At 30.3% G+C, this 27,544-nt stretch overlaps 1 protein-coding gene across 10 annotated transcripts in view; it reads right to left on the bottom strand.

The window, feature by feature from the left end:
* The window catches only part of Brd7-9 (Bromodomain containing 7/9), a 54,746-nt gene extending 27,202 nt beyond the window's left edge, over positions 1 to 27,544 (bottom strand). Inside the window, exons 1-6 of one of the 10 annotated variants that reach the window (XM_075360101.1) lie at positions 27,175 to 27,544; positions 20,604 to 20,892; positions 10,939 to 11,056; positions 7,647 to 7,906; positions 4,503 to 4,700; positions 3,091 to 3,215 (exon numbers count right to left, since the gene is read on the bottom strand). In XM_075360101.1, the coding sequence (XP_075216216.1) occupies positions 3,091 to 3,215; positions 4,503 to 4,700; positions 7,647 to 7,906; positions 10,939 to 11,056; positions 20,604 to 20,735 (833 nt within the window). In that variant the 5' untranslated portion in view covers positions 20,736 to 20,892; positions 27,175 to 27,544. The other 9 variants (XM_075360100.1, XM_075360104.1, XM_075360107.1 and 6 more) reach the window with 9 other exon arrangements.

The following is a 27,544-nucleotide window of genomic DNA, read 5'->3' as shown; positions in this document are numbered from 1 at the left end:
TGCATTTCACAAAAATTTTTATTACAATAATAATATTAAGAAATCATATTTACAATGACATCATCATCTAATTACTGTATTTACATTTGCATTTAAAGTTATATTTAAACTACAATTTATGATATCTGATCCTTATTACAATAGGTGTGTAGGCCCTATTGGATTTATAAACAACTATAACATATAACAATAATTAATAAGAATTTAGTATCCAGGGAAAATTATGATTTTTTATGGGAGAAAAGCCAGTCTATTGTGTGAACAAAAACTAGAATTGAAAACTAGAATATTGCATTTAATATTTAAGTTAAATTGAAAACTTTACAAATACAGAAAAAAGAAAAAGCCAAAAGTAAAAGAAATATTATTTTTTAGTGGCATAAAATGAAAGAAAATTATCACTAAAGGGGTTGTAAAATATTAAAAAAAAAATCCCTACAAATTTACTATCTTCCTATCAGGAAGATAGCAAAAACTCAATCGTACAAAAGAAGGTATCACAAAACAAATATTAAAAACAAAATAAAAAAATAAATGCATAATAAAAAATATAATAAATATTTATTTATGTAAATAAGTGTAAAATAAATTTATGAATAAGAAAATGAAGTTAACCATGAAAAAATATAAGCTTCACTAAGATTAAGACTTTTTTTTTTAAATGTAAAAACGACTACTTTTTTTTTTAAGTAAATGATAAAAAATAATATTGTTAACAAGAAAAATAATGATAAACATAAAATTTTAATATTATTTTAAAGAGCTTGTGGCTGGGTATGCAAACAAAATAGAATAAATAATCTTATAAGAAGTTTTACTGCAATTAAAAAATTGGAACTTATTAACATGAGATTAGTATAAATACATAAAATATTTTTAATAATAATAATAATAAAACTCAAGAATCTATAAAGTAATATTTTAAAACAAAATCTTGAAAAATATTATAAAATGTTAATGTATAAGTAATATACCTGATCATCTTTACAAAAAAAATAATTAATTCCAACTCATAATCAACTATTAAGTATAATAAATACACTACGCACCTTTTTCTTTAAACAATACACGAAACTTAAAACCAATAATTTTTTAGCCATTACTCTTCTAACGATTACATATTTCTCTGACTCACAGATATTTTACACTACTTTTATGACTCATTGTAATTTTATAAATTTAGCAACTTAGTGCATCAATAGCTAACTACCTACCTAAAACAAATTTAATTCTATTTCTGTAATGCAGAAATTATTTTAACGACACAATATCAGTTCTGAATGTATTTAAATTACAGAAGTTGCAAAAACAAAGTGGAAATGGAAGGTAAAATAGATTATATTTATGATAAATTTAACAAAAAACAAAACATACAAAATGTTAGTGATGAATTTAAAAAAATAACTTTACAGATTTTGTAAATATAAAATTTTAAAAGCTGTACAAAAACACATCTAATTGATTATCAGAGATAAGAATTAGACATTAACAGAGATAAACATTAAGACTAATATTGATATGGCAAGTATATTTGCTACTCAGTTAACTCCAAGTCTAGCTGTAAGGCAAACATTGATATACTCAGGAAAGCAAATTTGGGTTAAACTTATTTCTCAGATGCTTTATACATGGCAGATCCATAAGAAAGAATGCGACAAGTATTGTAAGACACAAACTAGCCCATCCTTTCAGTGGAAAATAACACATCATCACTATTCAGTAGGGGTTATCCTACATTTAATAACAAATAAATAGAAGAAGTTAAATTTAAACAAAAAGAAAAAAAATAAGTACTACCTCCTGAACAAACTGTAAATATTGACACTGTTGACACTTTCTCACACTTACACAATTAGATAAGTAGGTAAAAAGCTTTCTTTACTAAAGTTCAATACATTTCATCCTTGTTTTTGAATAGAATTATAATGAATGAAGAATCCTATCTTGTGAAGTGAAATGTGAAGTGAAATCTCTGTTTACAATTCTACATGATAGATATTATTTTGAGGAGGTTGTAATCAAAAACAAATAGGAAGTCATTTCAACTGAAACCAAATTTTCTGAATGATAATAACAGCTATACAAGTGAGGCAGAAACTGTCTTCCCAACTTCAAAAAAAGGTTTGCAAAAGAAAAGAAAATAAATTTTTCCCATTTTCTTTAAACAAGATATTTATAAACCAACATTATCATGCAAACTAGTGATGAGATGTGTATTTCATGAAATTAAAAATAAATCTTGCTGTATATAATCTTCAGTTTGCAAAACTTCCACTAAGGTCTAATTTGAGTCAGCCAACAACAACTAGAGATTCACCATTCCAGTGAGTTGAATCTTGAAGGCATTTTACTGGAAGAATCCCACAACGAAGGAAAAATTCATACGTCTATGCTAGCAATGGAAAAATTAGCAAAAATAAGTTTTCAGAATAAAAACTGTAAAATGACTTATAATTTAGACAACTGTTTTAAAAAATATCATTCAATTTCAAATTATAACAAGTATAAATTTATTATAGATATAATTATTTTTTTTAAGTCTTAGTAATGAATAATAATAATTACTGATGAATAAAACTCATAACCACATGCAACAACCTTGTTAATCTAACACAGAGCATGTGATTATTTCATATCTGAATATACATATATAAAATCAGTACCAACTGATCTTTCAAGTAGTCTATAAACTCAATAGTTAACAGATTAATGTCTGGAGGAAATGTGATTTATTGTGGTGTAATTTCAGCTAGCCAACAAAAATATGATTTTATCATCCTGGTTAAAAATATCCTACTCTCTTGAAAACCCCATTATCTGAGCAAGGGAGGACTTTACTTAAAGCTCTCTTTTCTTTTAGTCAATTGTTTATTTTCACACTGGGGTGAATTTAGCACCTGTAGAACTAATAAGTTGTTTATATTTTTATTAAGGCATCTCTGTCTTTGATACTGCCTAGATCCTCTTTGTTTCTTATCTAACACAAAAACTCCAATTAGGGCTGAGATCCTTCCTAAGTACGGCAGGCTTCCTACTAATACATACAAAGTACATATATAAAATAGGTAAAAAAAGGTCCAATTGGCTTACTCAGGTAAAAAGTGAGGTCCTCTTCTTAAAGGAGTAGCTGGCCCATCCTCATCTAACTTATCAACATTTCCAGGAATCTGAGCATCATCTCTGTCACCATCCTTATCATCTTTATCATCTTTAACCTAAAAAAAATTATTGAGTTACAAAAATAATTTATGTTAATGTATACATAGCAAATTCTTAGAAAATTTTGAGTTGTGATTTTTAAAAAAAAAATTAAATTTTAGTTTTAGTGGAATTGTTTGTAATTAAATTGACTAAATATATTACCTACAGTGACAAAAATGCTACCAATTTACATGATTCAAAATTATACTGTACATTGTATAATTTAATGTTTGAATTATAATAGTAGATAACTATGTGTCCATTGAATTTACTTCTATTTAATGTTTAAAAAAATTATTATTATTCACTCAGCAAAAAATAAATGCAATTTATGATAAGAAATTTTTTTATCGTAATTAAAAAGTAGATATACTGAAAGAATAACACAAAAAAACTACTTCATAATTTGAATCATGGTAATTAGCTACGATTTCAAAAAATTACTAAAGATGCCAAAATCCATCTCATGTAGTAAAAAAGCATTTATGAATTTCATATATTGCTTCATTTACATAAAAAATAGGTTTTTTATGTTCATCACATTGTATTGCTGTATAAAACTTATTTGGGACAAATGGTTACCTTATCAAATACATGCTCTCTTTTAAAGTGAAATATACACTACAATTTCTTAAAGTACACTATATAAAGTTAAATGTCTGCAATAACATTTTTTAAATAAAAGAGGCTCAACACAGTTTTCTTTAGTAAATAAATGTTTCATAATTTACATAAGAGTAAATTTTTCATGATTTTAAAAAATGTTCAAGTTGAAAAAATTAAAGGATATACGATTTAAAACAACTTTTACAGGATTTTTTTTTCTGAGGGATTTGCTCTTACACAATCAAAGGTGTTAATTCTATTTTAATCCCTTCAATAAGATAAACTTATTTAGCAGTTGGCAAGCTGGTTTAATGGTAAGAACACTGATTTCTAAATCGGGTGTTACTAGATTAGAGTCCTGGTAAGGGTCTAGTATTTTTTTTACCTACTTACTTCTTTAAATTAAATTGTGTATCACATATCTGAGATCATAAAAAAGTTAACAATACTTCACTACTTCTAGATAAACTTCATTACATTAAACATACAATAAATGCTGAATATAGCAATGCATACCCAAGTAATGGTGAGTAATTTTGTAACATGAGATAAAGATAATAAAGTTAGAAAAAAGTAACCGTGATGAAAAATAAAGATGAAAAAAATAATTTAAATAATCTTATCATTGTAGCAACAATACCTGTAAAATATGATTATAAATAAAATATTAAACAAATAAAGACATTAAAACTAACCTTCAAATCACTAATATCAAATCCTAGTTGTTCTTTTGGTATCTGATGCATAAATGGTAATGACGGTACCAACAATCTTAATTTTTCTGGACTCATTATTTTAACGCCTGTGTGAAGTAAACGTTTTGCAGCTTTGTAATATATCGTATCTGGATGATTATACACCATTGCATTGCCACACATTAATTTAAAATCATCCTGAGTAAAAAGTAAAAAATGTATAAATTATTATAATACACAGCAAGCGGCAAGAAAATAAATAACAGTATGTATAAATCTTACAGCCCTGAAGGAATTATTAAGAGAATAAAATATAGTGGACATATTTTTATTGAATAACATATCTGATCAATGTTACTTAATATTCACAGATATATTTATTACCAAAGAGTATGCTACTTACTTACTCAGCAATAATATATATATATATATATATACATACACTTTTTTTAATTATAAATGTTCTGTGTATTTAATTATAATTAATTAATTATTAATTTACATTCACTGTAATGTGTAATTAAAATTTGTTGAGTATTATTAATTGAATTACAGAACTAATACGTTAAATTTAATTTTCTCCAGAATTAGCTATAAATTATGGATAAAATAAAGAAATGAATTAAAGTACAATAACAGAATAATCTGACAAGTCAATTTATACAGAGACTTAATATATAATACATTATTAATACATCCAACTTTAATCCTGTTATTCATATATGAAATTTATAATACCCTGTTAATAAGACTTGCACTAGACAATAATATTTTAAAAATAAACTATCATCCTTAAAATAAAGATGTTCCACAGATAATTTTATTTAAAAAAAAAAACTAGTTAAAAAACTATACTGCCACATATTATCATTTTAAAAAATTAATTTTCATAAAATTAAATTAATAAACATCACAAAATAGAGGTACTGTAAATTTTATTTTTTTAAATAAAATGTAAAATCAAGCACAGTATGCCTTATTTTCTTATATTTTGTTATAAAAATATAAATACATCTCAAATCTCAATAAAAGAATAACTACACTCTTTAAAAGATAAAACATTTGAAAGAAACACGTTAATATCACCATAAAATTCCATGAATTCAAGGTACTAACCAGAATAGTATACAGATAAAACAGACAGGATAAGGAAGGCATATAGATTTGAACTAACTCATCAGAAAAAGTATAGATGTAAGGATACAAGGCAGTGAGATTTGAACTCTCATATTAATCTTGGAAGAAAAATTAAACATTCTTAACCATTACTTTGTATTATTTCATTATTTTATAGAAATTGATATTACAACAAATGGAATAGTTTATAAAAGGGTTGAAAGTGACTTCCTCCAATATCTATACACACCGCACACGTTTCAATTTGTTTTCAAATACTTTAATCAACTAATGTACTAGAACATCTTGTATATATGCCATACATATATTGTATGGCATACATATATACACATACATATATTGTATGTCTTGTAGTAACTAGATGTTACTAGAACATCTTGTATATATGCCATTATTGTAGTTTTTAGTTTATCAGTCATGGTATGTTCCAATACACTGCTTGTTTCGCTGCCCACCCCCTCACCCATAAGAGTAATCTGGAGGATCAGATTGGACGATCATGCAGTCCACAAAAGCCTCGAAATGATTTGTTCACCAAAGACATTTTGTAAAACGTCATTCAACGTACATTGGCATACATTCAAAATGTCATTGGCATCACAGCACACCTGTGTGCACTGTAACGCCATCTTGTTGGAACCAATCATGATTGATTTCCACTTCTGTGAAAAACGGGCAACAGAGCCTGTTGCCCAAAATGTTTCAATAAGAGTTCAAACTGTCTTGCGGTGAGGAACAGGAATATTTGGAAACTTTTCAGAAAACTTATGCTTTACTAAATCAGTACACTTGTCACCTTCACGAAAGATAGTTTCAACGAGAAAATGCATTCCTTTATCAAAAAAACCATTATGTTTTTCACAACTATTGATACACAAAAAAAAACAAATGAAGCACATTCAATCACAACTCAACAACTGACATTTTGGTTTATTACTGAGCAATGCTCAATGAACCAACAGGACAACCAACCTAACACCAAAAGAACAGAATGCAACACTTAATTCTAAAGCATACTGGCACAGTGATTTTTTGAACGCACTAGAAAAAACAAAACTATCAATATGACCTTTTATTAAACTAGAGACCACATTTGATAATATAGAGTGAAATAAATGCTTAGGATTTGAGACATGTAACACTGTAATAAGCACAAAGAAGAATTACTTATCTATATGAGAACAAAGTAGCTGAGATTAGAATATAAGCACAATGCATACAGAAGTAAACAAAGAAAGATGTAGTCTGTTCCTGCTTATTTTAAACTTATATATAAAAGAGATAATACACAATTTAAATGAAAAAGTTTAAAAACAGAGTAATAAACCAAGAATAAAAATAAAGATGTTATGATTTAATGATGATGTTTATTTTCAACTAAAACAAGACTAAAAAGAAGTTAGAAGAAAAATTGAATTTGTGGATTACCGACAGGAGAAAAATTTTAATTTGGATGTAATAATAATATACCAAATATTATTCAAACAAGTACAAATATACTGTACGGAATTTACTAAACAGAATTTTACTTTAGAAAGTAAAATTACAAACAAATGCGGACAACATAAAAAGGACATTAAAAGCACATTATTACAAGAAAGGAGAGACTATGAAAAAACAAGGTCTGTTTTCAACTAATATAAAAAAAAAGTAAACAAATACAACGGAAGTTTGCTATTACAGAAGACTCAATGGATTGATGGAATCTGAAATTAGTTTTTGTAATGATTTCTTGATTGCATTACTCAATGTTTAATAATATTTTGAAATCAATGATAAAAGGATAATTTTTTATAATTTTTTTAAAGATTTATTTTACTTTTTCTGGAGATTTTAATTATTGAGAAATGCTTAAAACATTTTTTTTCATTTATTACAATCCTTGATTGTTCAGATTAATGAAAAAATGATTTTGATTAAAGGATTAAATAAATGGTTAAGTGAGCCACCAACTGTACATATAAGACACAACAATGTATAATAATGACTAGTGATTTTAATACATACAATATAATCATTGAGGATAGTATAGCTTGAATCGTCAATTTTTTGCCGCATAGAACTGAAATCCATAGGTTGAGGTATGATCTGTGAATAGCCAGGAGCAATTTGATCAGTTACAGGCCAAGCAAAAAATTGCTGTGGATCTTTTTTTTCTAGAAGCCTCTGTAAATGGTCTAACAATTTTTGCAACGGACTCTTTTGTTCTTGTCGCATCCGCAATAACTGAACACAAAGCCTAGGCTCTCTACCTGGACTTCCCACACCTTAAAAAAAATAAATATACATATGTGCTTATACGCCAATGAATATAAATAAGTACAAATACAATCTACAAATTTGCATTGTCAATGTTATATTTTATTTATGCATTATATGATGACTAAAAATATCAAAAATTACCTTGTCTTAAAATTAACAAAACACTACCATAAAGGTTTTACTTATTTTCTTCTTTTATAACCCATTTGATAATAATTTAGCATTTTGCATAACTTTCTACATTTTAACATACCAGAATCAACACTAGATTAAGGCTCAATCAAATAAATAAATCTTCATACCCAAAGTCTGAATCAGTATGCTAAGATGATATAAAACCACTAGAAATAGCGTAAAATAAACAATGAATAAAAAAATATCTATATGTTGTTGGCAACTTTTAGTGACTAATGAATATAGCAGCCAATTAAAATAAGAAATAAACTAAAATATAGAAACAAAATTAACAAAAAAAAATTATTCTTAAAAGTACAAGCAACAGACATATGCACTCAAAAAAAAAAATTACTCAGTAATAGAATCTATTTATTTATTTATTAACACCCATAAGTCACTGCCCAAAATAGAAAATGTCTTATTGAATCGACAGACTTCATAAAGTCTTATAAATTGTCAATAAAGTGATACTATCAAAACTTTATTTGGAAATTTTTTAACAGAAGTTTGTAAACTACACTGTGAATTCTGTCATTGATATTTTTATCGATTTTGCTTGGGAAATGCTTTTTCCCCTGCCATACAGCCCTGATTTACGTCCAACAAACTTCAATTTCTTACCAAAGTTCAAAGAACTACTCAAGGAATTCAGCAGTCTGAAAGAGATCAGCTGTCATGCCCCAGGACATTCAATACCTCTCAATAAAGATTGTCTCCTGACAGGAATCCTAAAGCTGCCAGACAACTGGCAAGCTGGGGGAACGTTATGTTGAAAGACCTTAATTTGGTGGAAAAATTATTTTTTTTTTTAATGCTGATGATCAGTGCATTATTTTTGGGGCAACCCTTGTATTGTAGCAATATCTCTGACAACCAGTGGAGTCAGATGTTCACTATTCAAAGAAAAGTTACATCCTATATTTCCTATCTTTATATACACCGATAGTAATTTATCAGTGCAACTACAATTTTGGATTAATAACGACTAAACTGTGTGCAAAAATCTATTAATGCTGACATGACCTTTTGTTAAGTAAGCATAGGAAATTAAAAATTCAAAAATATTTTTCATTTAATAATTGTTTTTTGTTATTTGAGTGCCTGTGCTCACAACCATAATTGCAAATATCTAGTTGACTGCATGGTCACCAAAATTAGTGTGTCTGGCTACAAAGTAAATAGTTAATAGCAGCAATCTACCTATTTATCCTTTGTTATCAAAACTCAAGTATGCAGGATAGAATATTTTATCAGAGTGTACCTCAGAAGAGCAGCGTGCAGTTATTTGTTTTGTTATCTGAAGGTTTAAATCTGCTGGTGTCTTTTTACTGAATGAATGCTCAGTACAATGTGAATTGCATCAATGAGATAAGTTTTTACGTATGGATAAACAAATTTAAGTGGTCAAAAAAGTGTAGATGAAGCACATTCCAGGCATCCACTAGGCATGTCAAGAGAAATTTTGAAGTTGAACAAATTACTTTCAACAATTGTTAATCTGTGAAAGAAATAGTACAGGACAAGATTAGTAGTAGCACAGTGCACAATATTATCCACAATGACTTTTAAGTCAACAAATGGTTTGTTGGTACCAAAAATGTTGACAGCACACAAAACATCCAAGATTACAGATCCATACAGAACTAAAAATCTTGATTTGATCATGAAATGAAGACATTTCTAAGTTGAACAGTGACCTGTAATCAGATATGAGTTTGACATTACAAACCAGAACTGAAACGACCAAGTAAAAGGTGGGGACACACTGAATACCCAATGACAAAGAAATTCCAAAATCAGCCTTCTGCTGGTAAAGTGATTGATGTTTACTGTCTTTTGAGACAAAAAAGGCTTTATTCAGAATACTGAGAACAGTACCAATTATTCAGTTGGAAAAATGTTTGAAACTGGCTATTTGCAATAAACAACATAAATAATTCAAAAAGGAATGACTCACAAGATCACCAAATTCGACTGATATCTTAATACATCCATAAATATAGTCCTAATTTGGCACCATTGGTCCTACTACCTTTTTTGTCTGTTAAAATCTCTCTTACATGGCAGACAATTTCAAGATAATGAAGTGAAAACAAACACATAAATATGGTTTAGGGGTCAACCCAAAAGACTCTTTGCCACTGGAATACAAAAGCTTGCAGGAAATGGCATAGTGAAAACAGGGAATTACATTAAAAGTAATGCAAATATTAAAATCTGATCATACTGAGAAGTAAACCTATAAATGTTTAAAGTCTTATTTATTTATTGAATGACCCTTACAAATAAAACACTAAAAATTAAAAACATTATATTGTAGATTAGTGATTTCTATTAATGACAATTATGCATTTATTTTAACTTAACATTAAAAAACAATAAATATGAAATCTAAGGAGGAAAGAATTATGATTACTATGTTATGACACACATACCTTCACCAAGCTATACACTTTACATACACACACGCACACACGCACGCACACACACACACACCCACACACCCACATACACACACACACACACACACACACACACACACACACACACACACACACACACACACACACACACACACACACATACATACAGCTGCTGTCAATTTCCAGATGTTAAATGATTCATAACCAGGTAGAGGTGTAATTTGTATTTCTAACATTTTTTTTTTGTTTACACTTTTCTTTCCTAACAACGTAAAATTTAGCACTGTCCAACAAATGCTAAAAATCAAGTTTAATATGATTTTTTTTGATGAGCTAAAAATAATGTTACATGCTGCAACCCATTAATACACTATTTAATTATATTTAAAGCATATAGTATAGATAGTATATAACATATTATAATAAAGTAACTCTACCTGGTTTTAAATCATGAGCAAGGGAGAGGCGCTTAGGTAGTGGAGGTTCCGGTAGTGATTCTTCACCTAAGCTTATATCATCTTGGCTTGATTCCTCTCTTATTCTTTTTCTTTTTTCCTGTAATAAAATTTTTCACATAATAAATATCAAACACAGTAAATAAAATGCCATAAAAAAACCTGTAAAACTTCAATAAAAGCTATTGCCTAACATTAGTAAACATCTATGAGACAGCAACTTATTTCCCCTGTTAAATGACAAATTATTTCTTTCTGTTAAAATGGGTTAAACAATAATTTATTGCCAGATTCACAAATAACAATGAATAAATATCTCCATTGCGAAAAGTAGTAGTAATAACTGCATAATGCAATACAAATCTTTGGGAAATAGGTGGAGTCAAAAGGCAAGGTTTTGCAGCGATATATTAATTTTTTTAATAGGCAAGAATTTTTTCCCAACTTGGTCAATGAATTCAGTCTATCCCAGTCTTCATATAATTGTATTAAGTGCTTTCATTGTATTATCATTTCATACATGACAAAATTGCCGCATCAAGTTTTTTTTGGAGCCAACTAGGAGCAGCCCTGTCTTATGTAAGAAAGCAAATTTGGAGAGCAAATGGCACAGCTGTACAACCTGCTACAGACTCTTCAATAAAGACCAAATAGTTTCTGGTACTATGAGCAGCTGTTCATTTTTTTGTGTGTGTGTTTTTGGTGGGCAAGAAACACTTCGGCATTATCATGGCCCAGAATAAAATTTTATAAAAGAAAATAAATAGTAAAAAAAAAAACAGTCTTAAAAACTAAAAAAAAGCTTGTGTGTACTTACTTATGTATGCACGTAAAAAGTTATACTTCTTTGGGGTGAATAAAAAAAGAAATTTTTTAACATTCAAACAAATTTGAACTGAGTCAAACGATTAATAGACGACATTAAATACCATGAATAAGAGTTTGAATAAATAATACTTAAATTCAATTAAATATTTATTTTTCACACTTTAAAAAGTATTGAATTATTCGTTGTCATATAAAACAAAGTTCATCAAATATATTTTGATTAGTTTAGTTACATTAATTCTTTGGATGATGACTGAATAGGCACAAGGGCTATCAGTGGCTTATGATATGAAAAATATGATTTATCTTATATAGTGTATTTTATCAAAAATTTTGTTTTTGGTAAATTTAAAATTATTTATGCAAAATCAAGAATTTATCTGATGTGTGCTATTTTTTGTCATTAAAAAATATAATTAAAAAAAAAATCAATCTCAAATCTTGATAGACAATTTTCACAAAAAAGAATAAAATAAATATTCACTGCAATATAAATAAAGTTTTATGAACAACAATATTCACAGTTTAAAATATCCATCTTCAGAAATATGTGTATATAAATATATATTTATTATGACTCAATATCTGTTATGTTTACAACACGTGCTAATCACTTAATTGCGTTGAACAACTGACTGAATTAGACAATACATGCATGTGCATACAAATTGATCAACTTGGGCGTGTGCAAATTTTCATGGTGTGTTACACTGACACACGCAACTTCTATAACTTACTGAAAATACATTCTGATCAGTTTTCCTAACGTGCCAAAAAAAGTATAACTTCAAAAATTAAGAAACTTTCAACTAATATAACAGCTAAAAATTTATTTTTAAAAACACTAAAAACTAAAATCACAGCTATAAAAATAAAATTAAAAATAAGCGTAACACTAAAAACATAAAATTTAACTAGAAATAAAGAGTTTATAAAAGTGCAAGAGGGCCCCAGCTTAGATAACAGAAAGACTAAAAAAATGAACATAAAAAACTAAATTCTAGGTTAAAAACTAAAATATTTAAAAAGCTAAAACTTACAAGTAAAAAACAGATAAAATATCACAAAAAAACTTAAAATTAATATCACTAAAAAACATATAACAAATATCACAGTGGGACACTTAATAAGGTAATATTTATTTAAAAGGAAACAAACAAAAAATGTATCAAATTTAAATAAGACTCAATAAATTTAACAAAGTCCGAGAGGGATGTAAAAGGTTCCATCTTGGATGTAGAATACAAAAAAAATAAAAATCATGACAATTAAATGAACAGAAAAACAAAAACATTAAAATAATTCTTCAGCACTAGAATAAAAATTATATACAATTTTAAATTTTGGGTAAAATATTAACACTTCGTAAAAATAGCAGCACTCGGTCTAAAATTTCCTTATTATTGCCAAAAATTTGGCAAATGTTTTATGTAATTTAAATTTACAACATAACGCCGTCTAACATATGCAATCCACACATACATGGCGCACAGGCATGCGGCAGTTGCATTGTCTGCATAGGGGTGCGTGTCCCACTGACATCAGGTACTTGTGTGTGTGTGTGTATGTGTCTCTAGTATGTATGTCCTAATCACAATCAACAGAAGATCACTTCCTCATGACGAATTTTTCTGCATGAGAGTCCCATGGCAACACAGAATCTTTAATGTGACAGAGTTTATCAACGGTAGCTGTCCAGTCACCTTGCCACTTTGCATGAAGAGACTTTTATATAATTAGTAAAGTCAAAGGAGCAACACAAGTGGTGAAAGGAGGCTGATTACATGCGTCTTTAACAGCAGAATCTACATGTTCATTGCCTGGAATTCCCACATGGCTAGGAATCCATTGTTTTGTTTTTAATTCTTTGATGTGATTGACCCAAGTAAGGCGGCTATCATAAAGTAAACCTAAAAACCTAATATCAGGAGAGATAGTAATTAGCTCTCCGTTGAAAAAAACTTGCAGAATGGTAGGGTCCTGCAACCAAGAAAAGACTACACATTTTGTTTTCTCAGGTGAAAAGGTGAAGCCGGTAACCCTTCATTCACCAAGGTGATGCTAGCCAATAAGAAATCTCCAACACGAACACGAAAAGTTCGGTCATTTAAGAAATCCCTGATAAATGCAAGCATACAGCCCTTGACTCCCCATTTTTGAAGGGTGTTAAGAACACTACATCACCAGGTTGTGTCGTATGACTTTTTGATATCAAATAAGATAGCTACGAGGTGCTGGCAGAGTACATAAGCGTTTTGAATAGCTGCTTCCAGTGACACTAAATGGTCAATGGAAGAACGACCTTGGTGGAAACCGCACTGTTCTAGACATGGAAGGCCATGTCTCATCAAGTACTATGTGAGTCTGCAGTTCACCATTCTCTCCATCACTTTGCATAAAACACTTGTCAAAGAGATAGGGCACTAGCTTGAGAGGCTTCCTTTGTCTTACGACAATGGAATGTGAACAGACCAAAGGGAAAACTTGTGCAGAGAATAGACTATTATAAATACACAATAGATGTTGTAGCGCCGAATTAGGAAGGTATGAGAGCATACTGAGATGAATTTTGTCAGATCCAGGGGAGGTGTCATGCGAGTTTTAAAGTGCATGTGACAACTCATTGAATGAAAATGGAACATTTAATTCACCGATCGAATCACCAACATTCAATGATAGTACTTCCATCTGTAATTTGTACCTTTCAAATTCATTACTGTATGATGAGGTGAAGAACACCGAATGGAAACAATCTGCCAAAATACTTGCCACTGTAGAAGGTCATGTAAAGAGTTCTCCTTCATGAATTAGTCAGAGAATGGATTATTTTGGTGATCCACAGATTGTACAAATCTTTTTAACAAAGTAGACATGGGAGTAGTGGGTGAGATGGTGTCCACATAATTCCTCCTAGTGTCTAAGAATACCCGACGACATACAGCTCTAGCCTTACTGTACAAATCTAAGTGTTCATTTGTAGGTCTATGGTTAAATTTGCACAGTGCTTGTCATTGATTGTTAATAGTGTTTTAGCAATCAGCATTCCACCAAGGAACAAAAGGACATCTTGGGTTTCCCAATGTTTGTGGGATATATCTATTATCATTGTCAAGTATCAGAGATATAAACAAGGTAAGTTCGTCAAGCGCATCTTCACCATCATCACACTGTGATGGGATGGCTTTATGGTAACTGTTCCAATCTGCCTTTTCAACAATCCATCTCTGTGGTCTTTTATTCACCTTGCAGTAAACCAAAAGTTATAGTAATTGGCGTGTGGTCACTGCTGTGGTCGTCACAAGCAGACCATTTAAGACGAGGGATTAAATTTGGTGAGCAAAAGGAGAGGTCAATGTTTGACAGTGTACCAGAAGATGAGGACATAATGTGTATGACCCATTCAGTAGACAAAGGTCCATGTCATGTCTAGAGTGTTTATCATATTTCCTCAAGAGGAGCAGAAAGATGAGCCCCAGGAAATATGGTGGACACCAAAGTCCTACTATTAACGGCGATGGGATTTGCATGAGATTTGACAATTCTGGAGCATTGAACTCAAAGTTTGGCAAGAGATTATGCAATTTAAAGATGACTGAGATTTCTACAGCAACAGCAGGAATGAGGGTAGCTACTTGTAGCCTTATAGCCAACACTTCATTCCACATGAAAATAGCAACATCACCACTCTCTTTACTATCTACAAGACAGTCTTATCTCTCACAGGTATATCCTCCGAATGTTACCGCATCTTGTTGTACTAAATGCGTTTCTTGGAAGCACATTATTAATGGTTCATGTGCACGCATCAACACTCTAACATTTTCAATGCAGGACCAAAGACCCACTGAATAATGCTCATAAAAAAATGTAATCAGATGCAGAAATATAGATAAATATATGACAAAATTAGTTATAGGTGATCTGGTTTTTCTTTTTCAAATGTTTAATTTTAAGAAATTCCAGTGCCCTGGTATCAGGCAGTTCCTCTACCATAACCTTCAGTATACATAGTGTTGGAGGAGATTTTGAAACATGGGTGTTAATGATATCCCAGAGGAGGTGGTTGTGTGGGCTCCCTTAACAGGGAGTTTATTATTTGGTGGCTTATCACCAGTTATATTTACTCCTGTCTGCAAAGATGAAACTTTAGAGACAGGAACTTTGAAAGGGATCCCATTAGTGTTAGTTTCACTAGTTGTAACTACAGACTTCTTATTCATCTTTGTTAACTCAGAAACAGTTGCAGTAAGTGAAGTAACCTGATCAAATAACACCTGAGCAAGCTTCTTCAGCTCACTACAGGATCCGCACTGTTTGTTGTCTTTATTTATAAGAGCTTTACTTGACGTTGCAGCAGCAAAAGAGACATCCGGTTTAAGCAGGTTTTGAGAGTTAGGCAGTTTTTATATTCTCTTCCGGCAGCTGGGAAAAAAGCATTTTCCTCAGTACAGATTTTTAGGATTACCTTCTCTTCTTGGGCAATCTAGAGATCAAGCTGAATGTGTTCCTCCACAGATTGCACATCTTTCTTCCTCCTTGTGGCTTTCTTTTGCACATCTAGCACATACAGCGGTGTTGTAGTATGACAGTACCTTTGACAATGGAAACACTGGCATGAGTTAGGGATGAACGGTTGTACTCTAACCACTAGGTATCCCACTTTAATTTTCTCCAGTGGTGTGGGAAGGTTGAAGGTTAATATGAGGGAGGGAGTAGGTTCTTCCATCCCACTCTGATGCCTCATTATTCTCTCCACCTCCGTTAACACCTTGGGGACGAAGCTCTCCGGCAACTTCTTTAACATCCATCTCAAGAAGATCCCAGCAAAAAATTACTCTTTAGCTAGTATTCAAGGTTTTATGAAACAGCACATTTATACTTATACTACCCATATTTGTTAAGACGTAAGAGCAATCGACTTTGCTCATCACTGAAAGTCTCTATTAGAATTGATCCATTGCTCAGTTTTCTTATGTTCTTGGGAAAACCGCTTGAGCCAGTTACTACTTTATTGATACAAAAAGGTGAGACCTTATGAAAGGTGAGACCACCTTCCTAATTATTGCATAAAACTAAAAATCTGACATTTGGATACTGTAAAGTTGATTTGTCACCATTTAAATTATTTATCTGGGGACATTTGTCGTCATTGGACAAAGCTGATCCAAGATCTTCACTGCTTAGAATTCTCTATGTCTTCTCCTATCTGTCATCATCAGACAGTTACTTTGAAAGGATGTACTACATTCCATATTCAAATTTCACAAAAAACTTAGCAATACCCAAGTTGAAGTAATATTTAAGACTCACTAAGATTGAATATATCATTAAATATTTAATGATATAGGGTAGCAGTAATGCAAAGAAAAGAATGATATTAACATTCCAAAAATTGCTCATTCAATATTTTTAAAGAGATTGTTACACCTAGAAACTTCTTAATTTGGCACTGCTAACTCTTTTAACATGAGCATTCTAAGAGTTTCAGACTGGCTTATACTCAGTCATTCATAACTTGTTGGAAAAACTTTCTAACATCCTCATTTACACATAACCTGCCGGAAAATTATAAAAAAGTCACACATTGATGTTTATCAATATGTGACTTTCAATGTCACAACTTTGTTGACTTTCAATGTGTAAACTTTTCAAAAGAAGTTTTTCTTTTGAAAAGTTTCAGTATAATTTGAGAGTGACAAATTAATTTTTTAAACTTTCAATTTAAAACCTTAAAAAGTAAAAATAAAGAGTCTTATGTTCACAATATTTTAACATCAATTCATATTTATTTATAAAACATTAAATTGTATGTTAATCATTTTTAAACTAATTAAAATTTAAAAAAATAATAACTAATTAGTTGTGAAATTTATAACTGATATTACAATGTTTCCTAGTAATGGTTTATTTTCAATAGTATTCAAAATGTTTAAGACTGTAATTGTGTTTTCGTTATGGTTCTATAAACCTATATAATGTTGGAAAAAATATTAAGATAAAATTTAAGTTAATAAAACATTAGTAAACCATTCCACATATGAATGAGAAATCATACTGAATGAATTTATATAAATAAAGATTAAAAAAGTATATTCCTAGAAAGTAAATTATTATTATTATTAAAAAAAATTTGTGTTTTATACCATATTATAATATATTGTTCTTTTCATTTCAACCATTTCCTCACCTCATCATTAACTACAATTTTGTCATTAAAACAAATAGTTTAATATATATTTTTCTTTAATAAAAATTGAAAAATGTTAGTATAATTTTTTTTTCTATTTTACTCCAAGACCTTAAATTTAATTTTTTTTTTAAAATAGCTGCCAGACTGAAACTGACAGTCAGAAGAAGTATTATAAATTCTTACAACAAATTCTTAAAATAATACTATTCCAAAATTACTTAAACAATAATTTTTATATAACAATGTACAAAATTATAGAATATTTATAATTGCACGACCACATCACTTAATTAACAGGGTGCTCTTTATGTATAATTTGTTATAAATCTGGTACATTTTTCATCAAATACACAGAACCCTAATGAATAACATCCCAACACATAAGGGGAAGACACCTACCTTGTGACGCTACTGGTCGCCACACCACCCTCAAACCCTGAAGGGCTTTACCGGAGGCTGTCGTTAAACACTCTAACTGATTACATCTCAGTCATCAGCCAGGCCTCGGTCGGGATGCCACCGATGTAAATGCCTCTGCAGACATTTGCATCAGTAAAATATATATCAAATTTCACCTTCATATAGGCTTCAAACGAACATCTTCATATCCAACCTAACATGATTCTCTCAAACCAACTGACCAAAAACACAGAAGCGCGACCCTGCACCTAGTCCAAATTTGACAACACCATTCATGACTGTGAATGCCTCAGAAAAGGAACAAGTTTAAGTTAAATCATTGCTACATTCATACCAATCAAAATTATGTTTTACACAACATAGAAATTCAGACCTGTACCCAAATAAGTTGACCAATTTAGGTCATCTAACAAGGGGAACATAACCTCATTCAGGTCCGCGCAGGAGCTGAGGACAAATCCCGCACCCCCACCCAGTCCCATCATGAAGTCTTGCACAGCATTTCCAAGTCACAAACCAGGGCTGCCACCAGCAGAACAAAGCCACACCCTGGTTGCAAGGGTTACCATACCCTGGCAGCACGGCCGCCTGGATACGCATGGTACGGTAATTCAACCCCCAATCGGGATGAATGACTCTGTAGATTCCTTAAGAAGCAGCAGCAGCATTTTTTGTACATGTTCCTTGAACCGAAAATTCTCATCAAGGATAAAACACCTAGGTATTTTTGAGTTGTAATGTACCGAATGGAGAGACCAGCTATCCGAACCTGGATTCATTGGAAAGCAGCCAATCGGCCCTTAAGCAACATTGTGGTTTTCTCTGGACTGAAAATCATCTTATGTTGGAGACTCCAAAGTTGCAGTGTCTCACAAGCATGAGCAGCTCAGAACTCGTTACACGAATCCCCTTCAATCAGTAGCATCGTGTCCATCAGCATAAGCAATGACATGACAACCATATGGCAACCTTAAACGCAACATCAAATCGAATTCTATGATTCAAAGAGGACTCAGAACACTGCCCCAAGGGCATCCTTTAGTTAAGGTCTTACAAACCTCCAAGACACCATCATGCAGGGAAATCGTCCAATGGCTGAAATAACTTGAGAGCACTTCTAATTCATTTTGTGTACACTTATGCTTCTGCATCTGAAATAGGGCAGAGGGCCACCATAAGTTGTTAAATGCCCCGGATATGTCCAGAAAAATCCCTAATACATATTTAGGTGGACTAGAGGAAGCTATATCCATCACTTTTAGTGCTCTTGTCCAGTTGGAAACCATACTGGTTGTCCATTAGCAAATGATCAATGGTCAATCTAATATTAATACGCAAATATATAACCTCAAAAACCTTGCCAATTCCAGGCAAGAGCATTAATGGACAGTACGAAGAACTAACAGTAGGATCTTTGTCACCACCTTTGAAAGGAGCAACCTATTATATATTCTAGTTAGAGGACCAAGGAGTACTAGAAGTGCTCAGACGAAGAGTTCCACTGTGATACAATCATATCCGGGGACCTTGTTCCGTGCCATATTACAGCTGGCACACCTCCACCTCAGTGATCTCAGAAGATTGTAAGTCGGTCTCAAAAATCGCAACTTCCTGCCTGACAGGCTGGTGGTATGAAACCCCACCCACCATAGTATAATCTGGGAGCAAATCATTCAGCAAAATATTAAGGACACGATCCTTATCAATTACCACATCTTCATGGGTTGACTAAGCTGACAAGAGGGCATATTTCCTGCACTTATGTCCAAGGGCTCTGTACACAACGCCCCAAAGGTCTCTATTCCCTTGCTCCTGGGCGCCAGGAATTATGCTTGGAGGACCTAATGCTACGAAAGTACCTAGCCCTCCTTCTGCAATAATCTGCAGAAGGAGGGCTAGTTAAGTAAACAAGATTTAATAAGGTTTAATGTATTTTTTCCATCAAGTTATGTTTCAGAAACAAGTAACATAACTGTCTTTCCTAGCCACTAGCACATATAAGTTTTTTTTTCATTTTATCTCTGAATCTTATATCTGAAAAGTATACATGTTAAAAATGTATTACCCAAAATTTTAGAATGATAGTTGAGAAGTTACAAAACACTCAATAGATAAAAAATCTATAAATTATAGCAAATTAAATCTATTATTATAGCAAATTGTTTTAAAATTATGTAAGAATTAATTTCCTTAAATTTATTCAAAATACCTTATGATGATGTTTCTTTTTCTTTTCATGTTTATCTCTGTCTTTCTCCTTCTTTTTCTTTTTCTTCTTAGCTTTTTTATGAAGTTTATCTTCAATTCTTGTAGCATTTTGGAAGGAAGCAACAGAATGCATAGACTCTTCGTCACCAGGAGTGGCAACACTGTAGTTTTGAGGCAGCGAATCACTGCTGTGTTCTGGAGTAGATGAACTTCCGACCTTCAGGATCAACTTTAAACCAGCAGGCCTCTCCGCAGCATTCAATTGTTTATCTTTATGAAACAGATAAGTTCTGTTGAAATTAAGAAAAACCAATGTTAATACTACTAGTTAAAAATAAAATTAAAAGTAAAAGAAAACAATTACTTACATTGAAAAATAAATTATGGAATTTTAATATATCAGGTAATAAAAATATACATATACGTAATTAATATAAGTGCGAATTGAAAACCAGTGTTAGAGAGATAATGAAGTGCTAGCATATGGCAGAAATATATTTAAAAAAAGCAAATGGCAAAATACAAAGGAAAAAAATTAAAAGATAAAGTTTTGAAGAAATGGGAACTGATAAAATTAAGAGATTCTATTCTGAGATAAAACTGTGATAGAGCTAAAAAGCATTTAACATGCGCACCAAATGTACTTCACACACACTCAGAAAATAAGGGAGGCCATTCTGGTTCTCAACTAGGCTTAGAAAGCACACAAGAAGAATATAGAAACATAGAAAGAAAGAAAATAATTAAAATTTTAAAGAAAACTGAACTCATTGTTTTTCAAGTAGTAAAAGGAAAATGTAATTAAGAAACTGAAAGAAAAATTTGGAAATGAAGTAGTCTCCTAGAATACAAAATAAAATGTTAAGACTCACTACCAACAACATTGTTCCAGAAGTTAATAAGACAAATTTCTGGATGGTTTTACAGCTAGAAGAAGAATTCAGTTTTAAAGTACTTGTAAGTAAAACAACAATAATGCAAGGGAAGAGAAAGTATTATGAGAAATTATATATTAAGAGAGATGAATATCATAAACCATAGGATAAGGAATTTTTTTTATTTAGGAAGTAAATTCTTAAAATTTGTTGATACAAAAAGATAAATATTAAACACAAGGAAGCAAGGAAAGCTTCTATGCAGAAAAGAAGTATCATATATTATCTGAAAGAATTTTTTTTAAATATTTGTAAGGAGTGTAGCACTTTATGATAACATAGCATATATAAGAGGAAACACCTTGTTAAAGGATTTATTGAAAATCAAATGGCTTGATTAAAAATGAGATGAGATCTTTACACACACAAAAAAGAGGAGCAAAGTTGCAGCAAAATCTTGTAAATCAAAAAAAAAAAAAAAAAAAAAAAAAAAAAAAACTAGGACATTAAGATTTACTTACTTTAGTTAAAGAGGGGCATGTAGAGGGTAAAAACTGTAGTGAAAGATAAAAAAATGGAATTTATAAAACAGGCAGTTGAGGACATAGGATGCAATAATTAAACTGAGATTAAAAGGTACGGCAGAACACAATGAAAGGGAGACAGAATTAAACCAGTCAAATAACTATTGTAACAAAAACTCACAGAATAAGTACGGATAAAGTGTTGAAGTTTAAAAATTTCAAAGTAGTTTAAAAACTATTTTGAAAGTACTTCAAGTAATTGAAACTACTTAGTATGGTGCTTTCAAAATATCAGGATCACTGTCATCAATTTCAAGCAGCTGAAATACCACTTAATAGCACACTATTACAATACAAATAGTAATCATTAAAAATTGGCAATCACAATGAAAATGGTACCACTTTAAAACCCACTTTCAGTAATAAGATTTGTGGTTATAGAAGGAATAAAACCATCTGAAATTTACTCCTGGATGTTTAACCAATACAAAAGAAGTTTTATAAAACAACATAATCTTCACAGAAAAAATAGCCAAAGTATTAAGAACCAGTGTGGCTGCAGAACTAACTGTGATTTCAATTCCTGTATTAATGAGAAATAAATTACAGTAAAAAGAATTGTTGAAATTTTTAATATAGGCAGTTCACTCAATTATTCATTGGAAACTGAACCACCAAAAAACATGTCCAAGATGGCCTCAATACAGTTTATTGGCACTAGTAAAGAAATCAGACTCATATTATTGAATAATCTTTAGCAGTTACAAGTTCAAAGTTTCTGAGTTTTTTGGAAGACAATGTATTATCAATGACCAATAATGTCAATTTAACTCTGAAAACAAAGCAAACTCTTCAGAACTGAATAACCCACACTTTTTAGAGAAAAGTTTCATACCAACAAAGGTACAAAGTGGCTGCTACAAAACAAAGAATCCTTAGCAGTCGATACATTTTTAAAACAAAATAATAAAAACTTTTTGCTGAGGAAATGTATATTTATAACACACAGCTATCCTTTCTCAAGCTACCGTCAGCACATCAGATTGGGAAAATTCAAAAGGACTGTAAATTAGTTTGTAGATTTTTCACGGGTATTTAAAAAAAATAATAGTACAATCATTATATATCCACCTAAGAATTGTTGCTGTTTTTCTTGCAGTGCAATTTACGCCAAACAGTTCAAAACCTTTTAAATGGACAGATAGTTAGAGTCTATAAAACTCCGAATTTTTTATCAAATGTTGATTATATAAATATATGATGTACATTAGCAAAGAGTATGATAGGCCCATATTATTTAATATAATGAAAATACTGCAAGTAATTTTATGATAAACAACTGCAACAAATCTCACAGCTTGCATCAGCCCACTACTGTTTTGTTAGACACTAACACTATCACTGTTCATACTCACGATGTCAATTTCATGTAAACCCCCTAAAAAATTGATAATTCTGTGCAATTACTTTATCAGCTTATATTTTTTTCATACTTCAATATACCATAGTAGACATACTTAGGATCAGAAAAACACAATATCTAAATGTTAGAAAGCAGATCTGGACAGATGACCTGTGCAAAGTTAAAGTCTGCACCAGCATATAAGCACTCTAGTCAATTGGCAATCAGTTTTGTGAGTCATGGTGACCTTTTCACTTTAATCCATTCTGTGGAGAAAGGTTAGGGTAAATGTTAAGGTTAGAGCTTTGTGGGAGAAGAATAAACCATACACTAATTAAACTAAGTTTAATAACTGCCAGAGTCAGACTTTGAATCCGCAGCTGTTGATCATGACTCACAGCGCTCTTTATAAAGTGATTACCCATCACACACATGACTAAGAGAACCATATAACATATAGTGTTGTCTCTCTCTCTCTCTCTATATATATATATATATATATATGTATATATATATATATAGTGACTATACTACCATCTAAACATAAATTAAGCGAAGTGCCCTAAGAGATGGTCTTAAGTATTGCCATACCTGGTAATTTATCTCTATCTTCTCTCCACAAACTCTAACGTTACCCCTAACCTCTCTACACAGAATGGTTTAGCATCTGAGCAGGTCTTGATAACTCACAAAACTGATAGCTAACTGACTAGAATACTGAATGCAGTGCAGACTTTGGCCTTGCACATGTCATCCACTATCTAAACCTCCTTTCCACCATTAAGATCTTGAATTTTCCTAATCTTATGTACATATATTATGGTTAAAGTATGAACAAACTTGATATTGATCAAGTAATTGTTCAGAATTACCAAAAAGTTATATAGATTAACTGTGAAAGTAAAAATTACATGATAACAAGAAATTTTATCCAATAATAAATCTTTTTACCACATTAAATTTGTTATAATTTAAACATTTAGCTTTCAAATTTGTTAAATTCTACAGTAAATAAAAATGAATGATTAGAGTTACATTACAGCCTAATTACAAGAAACATTAATAAGAATCTGGAAAGTTATAATATCCAAATTTAAAAAAAATAAATTTGAAATAACTCACTACATACATTTACATTTCAATAATTTTATAATATTCAGTAGTATTAGATGACACAGGCAGCATGCTATCAGGAAATTTTGTGACCTGAACATGTCCCCCTCAATTAAACTAAATTTTGAAGTAAACCTCGATGTCTTCATATTAATATCTGCTGCTACAATATATTCTCTTGATAAAAAAAAATTAACTACAGAACTTGTTTTGTATATCTTCAATATTATCCCTTCATTTCCAATTTAATTATGTTTTTAACTTTTAATTATGAAACATTACAAATAACTTAAATTTTATAATTTTTGTTTTTTATACAATCATTTTACTATCATATAGTTCTAAAACCATTCTATTATATTTCAACTGTTATGAAATAATAGCAAGTAAATTTATTAACTATCATTCAACTAAATAAAAAATAATGTCAGTAAAGTATGTAAATCTATCTCAATTATAAATAATTTGCAATAATTAAGAGCTTATCTAATAAATAAATCTATCAAAAACAATGTAAACAGAATTTATGGTACTACTTCATCTGATAAACAGTACATTTTGTGCAGTTACACAGTAAAACCATTAAATACTAATAAACTTACACATACACCGATCAATTTCAAAAAAAAATTTCTCACTTAATCTTGATCCATGATTATTTACAAATGAAATGTAAATGCGTTTTTATTTTGAAGACAAAACATTCATTAGACTATGAAAACTAGTAGTTGAAAAGAATTAATAATTTCAGTACGAAATATAATGTATTTTATCATTCTTAATGTATTTATATTCCTAACAATTGTTAATACACATATTCCTAAATAATCTAAATAATAGCTTCCTTAGTAACTAGCAAACAAATTCAAAACATACTTCAAAACAAATTAAAACTGACGAACAGAGTATTAATATACAAATAGAAAAGGTAGCCAAAAAAATTCAACACAAAAAAATCTTGCCTTCATTAATTCAATCAAGAGAAAATGTATATTTAGTCCACACATTTTCTTTAGAGTTACAATGAGGATAACCAATTAGTAAATTCAAAGTGTTAATTGTGCACTATTATTTATTGATGCCACTCTGATTAGATTCTTTTCCCATCAAGGAACTGTTGCAACAATTCCTTTCTTAGAATACCACAATGAGCATTCCTGATGTGGTCTATTACTGTACACTCTGATTTCACTTATTAAAGATTAATATACTTAATAAGTAATACTAATTGAATATTTATTTTCAAATTTCCCTAAGAGATCATTTATCACAGGTTAATGTTCTAAAACCTTAAATATATTTATTTATAACAACAGACTCTTCTAACATTAATGGCAATGCTTATTGTTAAGACAGAATCAGATTGGGAAAAAATCTAAATAAGATAATCTAATATAAATAAAAATTGAAGGTTAATAACGTACGTAACTTTTATCTACCACTTTTAACTAAAAATTTTACTATTTCTAGCAAAGACTGAAATACATTAATTAATGGCCATAAATTCAACCTATCTCCTAATGGCAAAATATTTCAACAAATAACAATGAAATACTACAAAAATACTATGATTAAGATTTTCTTGCTTACACATAACATATGAATAAATTAAGCCTAACAACTCATACCATCCCAGCATTATCACAAAATTCCATGGTACTCAAATGGATACAAGAGAAATAGTGAGAAGAAATATTATATACATTACTGAAAGTATATTTATCACAAACTTAACATAGCACTCCTCTAGCATAACATTTTTATAAACTACAACAGAAATAAAACACCAGAATTATCTTTATAACATACTGCTTATTCCAATTAATTGATCTAGACACCTATATTTCATCCATTTTCAGCATCCTATTGGTAGGATGTGTTAATGTTGACCCCACCCAACCAGAAGCAACAAATACAATATTCCATTTATACAAATTCACTAAGCAAAGTTATATGAATAATAACACTGATCTAATTTTAAATTAAGTCGTTTAAACTACACAAGAAAATGTCCATATTTGTTGTATGAACTAACGCTGGATACTTAATCAAAAAATCAATATCCACCCACAAATCTTCCTATACTCACGCACAAATTTTAAATATATCGTATAAAAAACAGTAAGTTTTCATTTCTTATGAATCTGTTTCATGAATGGCAACTTATAAACAGTAATTTAAATGTAACTTACACGAAGATATACCTTTCTTCTAAGACGGCGTACGTTCCATTGCGATAGTTAAAAGATGCCTTTTAATAAAATATGCATGACACTCAACTTTAAAATTAACTACAAATAGGTCTAATTTAAAATAGAATAATTCAATAAAACTGACTCCCTTTTAACAAAAAAGAAACAACTTAGCAAAATCGTGAAATAAAACTGCTTAAACACCGGCAGGTTCAATATCTATTTTCCATTAAAAACGATAAAATAAATACTCAAAACGACTAAAACGTTTCATCACATAATCGTAAGAAGAACATACAAACATGAAGCTTAAAAAGGTAACAACATATTAAAGAATAACATATTACATCGACGGAACAGCCTACCTCCTCTCACATGAAAGGATACAACTGCAACTAAAAATGATCATTAACTCATTGTTTATTTTTCTTTTTTTAAGTATGGCAACTCTAAATCTAGAACTCACCTTCACCTTTTTCCCTTTTATGTTTCTTATGCTTTTTAGGTAATGTTTCATCGCCATCGCCACCGGTAGTCGCCAGGGTTAATTATTAAATAAAACACAATACACTCAAAAAAAAAACCACAATAACACTTAATCCACTACTTTATTTTTATGTTAAAGCAAAGTAATGACAGTTTTGTTTTTTTGCAACAACGCCGAACAACGTGTATTCAATCGTTTACTACAAAATCAACCCAGATTTTCTGTAACTTTTATTAACAGAATACAAATGCAATCTTGAAATAATATTTACAAAAACAAAGTTCAGTTAAATTAATAATCTAATAACGTTTAAAAGCTCAATTACTTTCGTAGTGAACCACAAAATGGC

Source organism: Lycorma delicatula, chromosome 3 (genome assembly GCF_047948215.1).
Source record: "Lycorma delicatula isolate Av1 chromosome 3, ASM4794821v1, whole genome shotgun sequence".
Lineage (NCBI taxonomy): Eukaryota > Metazoa > Arthropoda > Insecta > Hemiptera > Fulgoridae > Lycorma > Lycorma delicatula.
The sequence above is the reverse complement of the archived record's forward strand: the minus strand, read 5'-3'. Positions and strand labels throughout refer to the sequence as shown.